The sequence below is a fragment of the Macadamia integrifolia genome, unplaced genomic scaffold (assembly GCF_013358625.1).
Source record: "Macadamia integrifolia cultivar HAES 741 unplaced genomic scaffold, SCU_Mint_v3 scaffold_94A, whole genome shotgun sequence".
NCBI lineage: Eukaryota > Viridiplantae > Streptophyta > Magnoliopsida > Proteales > Proteaceae > Macadamia > Macadamia integrifolia.
The window spans coordinates 1-5,795 of record NW_024870676.1 but is presented as its reverse complement, the minus strand read 5'-3'; the positions used below and the strand labels follow the sequence as shown (position 1 = coordinate 5,795).

Genomic DNA, 5,795 nt, shown 5'->3' with positions numbered 1-5,795 from the left:
TTCAATCAAACTTAGAACCGTAAATTTGTACTGGAATGAACAGAAATTCTTCTTTTTTTACCGAAAGTTTCTTTTCTTATTTTTTTGGTGTAAGAGATCGCCATCTATTTGCATAGTCCAGGCACCATTATGGGGTCAATAAAAGTATGCATTTTAGAGCATCAAAATGGATAAGATTCTTAACTGTATGGGGTGATAATTTCGTAAGTTCCTGCGTTTGGGCATTCGAGCAACGTGATCAGGTAATATTCTTTTTACCTTTATTTTGAAAGTAATACTCTCTCACACACACACAGTACAAGCACAGACAACCATTTTCATTTCTCTATTATGTCTCAGTCTCGTGGTTCAATGGTGTCGAGTGTGAAGACTCCATCTTGTATAAACTTGATGGAAGCGGGTTTCCCATTCCGCCAAATTGGGAAAGAATTTGCAGGCCATATCATTTAGTGTTTACAGAAATATAGTATCCATGTGGGGTTCATATTTTCTTAAAATAAATAAAATAAAAAATACTTGTGTGAAATTTCACTTTTTTATGAGAGGACATGCAAAAGAATCTGTACACAAACAATGTGCACAATGGAATCTACAGAACTCTTGGTTGAAAGAAAAAAAAAAAGTCATCTGGATTCATGGACCACTTATAATGAAGTGCATTTAGTGTTCTAGGTAACCACGAATCCTCGGTTGATGATTTCATCAATGTGTTCAAGATCTTTAACTAGAATTTTATTTTATTTTATTTTATTTATTTATTTTTTGTGATGTATGTTATATCAAATCACTTCCACCGTCATCCACTATTGATATCAAAGCAGGGTTCTTCGATGAACATATTAATCTGATAACAATTTTGCCAAAATAAAATTATGGTTTAGAGTTTCCCTCTCATGTTTGTGCGTATGCCCCTTATTGAGGATCCAGATCCTCTCCAGCCATTGGTATGCCCAGCGTGCTGGAAGGACCTGAGGGTGCACACACGTGTTGAGGTGTATGTCCAGGTCCTCTCAACTGTTGGTGCATGTTGGGCCACAGCACGTTTGGAGAGGATCTGAATCATCTTAATGGCTGGAATCCTCTTATTGATAGGTTGATTGAAATTTAGCTTTCTCAACCTGTTCACATGCTTAGTCAGCTATTACGGAATCAAAACTGGTTCAATCTATTATGATTTACCACTCAGGATCAGCCAATCAAGGCCTTGATCCTCATTGAAACATAAGCAAGTGCACGCCCGCCCGCATCATCTTCTTTGTGGTCTTTCTCAACTCCAAGTTCATATGGAGAAGAGGTACCCTGAAACAGATGGATCCCACATTTCTTCACTTGGATAGGGTCACCCATTTCTATCGAGACATCCACTTGATCCCCGCCTTCCAACAGATCCACAAACGTTGCCTCTGCTAAATTGCTCACCCATATGTGATCCTGCTTTGTAATTGAAAGGGCATTGATTTTGGGTCTGTGTTTCCAATCTAGACCATTGGTCCTGTTAATGAAAGTGGCTTCAGGACCATCAGTATATACGGCATTTTCTTTGTCTGCTGCATAGACGGCACATATAATCAAGCCTTGAATCTTCTTGTTTGACGGTGGAGGCACCTCAAAATATATGCTAGACCCTGTACTTTGGTAGCTGAACCAATCTGGAATGCCTACCCCAGGAAAAAGGATGTCAATGATACCAGGTTCACTCATCCCCTGTTGCATGGAAAATCATGGATGTTCAATATGAAAGTAATCCCATAAGAGAGAGAGAGAGAGAGAGGACCTGAAAGAGTTTATCCCTGAAAGTATTTGCCAAACTATTGCACCTTTCCATGTGAATGGTTGGTCTAGTTTCCAACCTCTCCAAGCCTTCCACCTCAATTAGTTTGCTGCAACTATTCAGCCACAAGGAATTTAACTTCTTTAAGTTTTCCAAGCTTGATAGTCTTTCCATCGCGGTGCAACCTTCTGCAGCCAAAGAAATTATGTTTGGTGGAAGCACTGGCAGTGACTGAAGCCTTGTGCAATTTACCAATCTAAGAACTTGCAGTTGAGAAAGGCCATTGATGTCTGCAGGTAAGCTACAAATATTACTTTGAGCTAAATCCAACTTACGCAATAAGGATGCACTCGCAAGATTGGGTAGCTTTTCCATGGACGTGCAACCATCTGCATCCAAGTACCTTAAACTTGATGGAAGTTCTGGAAGTGATCCAAGCTTTGTACAATTCTCTAACCAAAGGGATTGAAGCTGTGGAAGGCGGTTAATGCTGGCAGGTAACTCACAAAAGTTGTTGAAGGCTAGATCCAACTCTTGTAATGAGGATAAACTCTCAAGATCATTGGGAAGCATACCAGATAGGTTGCACTCCCTAAGACTCAGGTGCGTTAAGAAGCGTAAACCAGAGATAGAAGCTGGCAAAGATGTAATGGCATCATCACTTCTTGGTGGTCCCAATGACCTAAAAAATGAATTCCATGATTTTGATGGTGATCCTTTAAATCCACCTAAAGACAAGCTTTTGAGGTTATGTGAAAGCCCAACAGAAATGGGCAGTTTCCTTATGGCAGTTCCATCAGCAAGAAGCTCTGTTAAACTTTCCATATTTCCCAGTTCCTCTGGCAGTTCACTGATTTTTGAACAACCAGAAAGAATAAGATTTTGTAGAGATTTCAAATTCCAAATGCTTCTTGGGAGTCTCCAAAGGTTTGTACAATCTTTTAGATTTAAAATGAGAAGATTGTTTAATTCTCCAATGGATTTGTGAACTTCAACCAAACTTGTACAACCTTCAAGTGTCAATATCTCAAGGCTAGGGAGTCTCAAGAAGTTGGGGGTTTTGGTTAGGTCAAGGCAATGGTCGAGATTAAGGACTTTCAGCTTTCCAAGAGACTCTGGCTGGAAGATAAAAAAAATGAAAAATTATGAAAAATATTATTTTTTGTAATGAAATATGTTATCAATCAAAAAGATATAGAAATAAAAAATGAGGTCATGAGGTACATACCTTGCTTCCCTTCCAGACTTGCTTGAGATTGCTATATTGTAAATCGAGAACAACAAGGTTCTCCAGATGAAAATTGTTTGGCATATATCTTAAAGGAAATCCATGCCAACATAGCCATCTTAACTCCTTGAACAGATGTTTTTTCCCCATGAAAGAGAATGAATCATTTAGAAAACGTTTATGAAAATAACCAGCTTGGAGCAATCGTAATCTTTCCATCTTCGTAAATACCTCAATACTCAAACATTCTGTTTTTCTTTGGTGGAAGTGTAAGTCTAAGGCCACACCTTCAACTACTTCTGTTACCTAATATTGCACAGCAAAGGATGGTTAAAGCTAAAATACACCCAAGCATGTTGTGACGAGTTAAAGAAAAATTTGGCCTTAGGTAGAAAGGATTGACACCCTAACTACTGCTGCTCCTAATAAAAACCATGATTACTTATAAGCCAACTTTAGGGGGATAAAAGAAAAAGAAAAAAGGAGAAGCTCTATGTGGAATGGTATGAAGAAAGAGAACTAATGTAATCAATCCAAGTACCTGAAAAACAGAAATTGATTCAGTGGAGTAAATACAAACTTGTTTATGCATACATGCTTGTGTGGAGAAGAAAACATCGATCTACAACTTCATAAAAATAAAAGACTAGCTTTATATGCTTAAGTTTTCTACTAAAATTTAAACAATAAGCATGTAGCTCTTACTGCATTTTTTGTCAGTACTTCATATACATCTTCATGAAACCACAATCTGCTACGCTTTCCGGGCTCATAAGGAGATTCTTCACGAACAATTTCCCTTCCGATGTCTCGAAGTAGGGCATGCATTCCAAGCTGATTTTTTTCATTGATTATTAGAAGTGATCTACGAGTGAGAACACCAATTCCTATTTCTGGGAAGAAACCACAACCATCTAGTATTTTTATTGCAATATCTTTGTCCATTCCAATAAAGAAGCATGCAATGTCAAGGAAAATGTCTTTCTCTGTACTGTCAAGATAATCGAAGCTTAATTTAAGTTTTTGCTGAATTTCCTCATTTGGAATTCTTTCCAACTTCACTAATGCAGTTTTCCATTCATCTATGCTTCTCTGGTGTAGAAATGAACCAAACAACTGAAGAGCTAATGGAAGCCCACCAAGATGATACACTATTTCTGCTGAAAGCTCCATTTGATGTCTTCTAAGACGAACCTTTTGAAATGCATAGCGGCTGAAGAGTTGGAGGGATTCCTTCGGATTCAGTTTTTCAACCTCGTACATTCCATCCACGTCAAGCCCATTTAGAAAATGTTGATCTCTGGTTGTTACAATGATTCTACTTCCCAAGCCAAACCAATTACGTTCTCTAACTAATGCATTTATTTGGCTTGATTGATCCACATCATCCAGAACGACAAGAACCTTTCGAAAACAGAGTCTTTGTTTAATCACATTGATTCCTCTATCAACATTGTTTATGTGTATGTTTTGTTTCATTAATATATCAGTAAGAAGTTGCTCTTGCAGATGAACCAAACCATTACGATGTCCAGAAATTTCTCGAACACTTCCAAGAAAAGTACTGCCTTCAAATTCATGTAAGATTTGGTTATAGACAGCCTTGGTGATGGTTGTCTTCCCCATGCCACCAATACCATAGATCCCGATTATACGAACATCATTAGAACCAAGGCTTAATAAAGAATTAATGGATTCTATGCGGCAATCTATCCCAACTAGATTAGTGTCAATGTCCATATGTCTTTCTTTTGCTTTCATTGAGACCTCTTCAATGATTGCTTCGATAAACTTTGTCTCACCTCTTCAAATTGGGAGAAAAATGAAATATAGAAACAAAACAAACAAGGGGTAAACTAAAAAAAGCCCTGAAGATACAAATGAACATGAAATAAACATAGTTTAATGCAGTTTCAACAATTTCTAGTGAATAAAACCATATATACTGGTAACTAGTGCTCAAGCTAGTATTCACATTGAAGAATGAGATATTATTGATGCTTAAAAAAAAATTCTCTATGTTTTTTAAATTATTCTATAGAATGATAATTCATCAAAAACCTGTTGTGAAGCGGTAAAAGTGTTCCACAGAACTTAATCACTCTTTAAGGTAATTTGTCACAGGCCTGTTGTGGCCTCAAGTTCATCAAACAGGCCATTACTATCTCAGATACATTCCCATTTCAAAAACCTGGCCATACATATTCAGATATATTTGGTCTACTCAACCCTAGGAAATCATGTCTGTTCTCCTCTTCGGTAAATACTCTGAGTCACCCTTAACCGTTAACTGATTGAGGCATTTTGACAAGCAGTGTGTAGACTAAGATTTGTTTGGTCCAATCTATTCATAACCCTTTTTAATTTACCTTATTTCACAATACAAGGTCCCTGTTTGACTAGATTTTTGTACAAGGCTTTATCTAAGATCAGGACTAAATTCAGGGTCGGGCTGGGCCGCCCTCAACTCTAACTTAGGATCAGAAATCTTAGCCCAGCCCTGTTTGGGCTCAGGGCGGGTTTGGGCCGATGGGGCCAAAACACCGCCAACCATGTACCAAAAAAAAAAAAAAAAACTCCAATAAAAAAAATTAACCCCTGGAACACTACCTGGTTGCGTGGCCCTTGTGCCAGTAGGGGCCAATGGGAGCATGTATCAAGCATCCAATTGGGGGGGGGGGTGAAATGGTTATTTCATTGGCTTTGTGTCTGAGTGTAGGAGTGCACGACTGGGTAGCATTCCATTCTCCAAACCTTAATCTAAATTTGTGTGTGTGTGTGTGTGTGTGGGGGGGG

General features: G+C 38.2%; 1 protein-coding gene across 3 annotated transcripts; it reads right to left on the bottom strand.

Moving 5' to 3' along the window:
• Window positions 1-1,141: 1,141 nt before the first annotated feature.
• Window positions 1,142-5,789, bottom strand: LOC122071790 (disease resistance protein RPV1-like). 3 transcript variants are annotated; one of them, XM_042636200.1, is made up of 5 exons: window positions 3,705-5,789; window positions 3,000-3,305; window positions 2,107-2,890; window positions 1,775-1,959; window positions 1,142-1,704 (listed from the first exon to the last, which is right to left on the bottom strand). In XM_042636200.1, exons 1-5 carry the CDS (start codon window positions 4,758-4,760, stop codon window positions 1,189-1,191), a joined length of 2,847 nt encoding a protein of 948 aa, XP_042492134.1. In that variant the 5' UTR covers window positions 4,761-5,789; the 3' UTR covers window positions 1,142-1,188. The 3 variants fall into 3 exon arrangements, with proteins under 3 accessions (XP_042492134.1, XP_042492133.1, XP_042492132.1); XM_042636199.1 differs by having other exon boundaries at window positions 1,775-2,890; window positions 3,000-3,125; window positions 3,231-3,305; XM_042636198.1 differs by having other exon boundaries at window positions 1,775-2,890.
• Window positions 5,790-5,795: the final 6 nt, after the last annotated feature.

Coding starts and splice junctions, on each gene's coding strand:
- LOC122071790 (XM_042636198.1), bottom strand. CDS start 4,760: ATGAAAGCAAAAGAAAGACATATGGACATTGACACTAATCTAGTTGGG. Junction 3,306..3,704: donor AAGTACTGACAAAAAATGCA/GTAAGAGCTACA, acceptor GTGCAATATTAG/GTAACAGAAGTAGTTGAAGG. Junction 2,891..2,999: donor AAGTCTGGAAGGGAAGCAAG/GTATGTACCTCA, acceptor TTTATCTTCCAG/CCAGAGTCTCTTGGAAAGCT.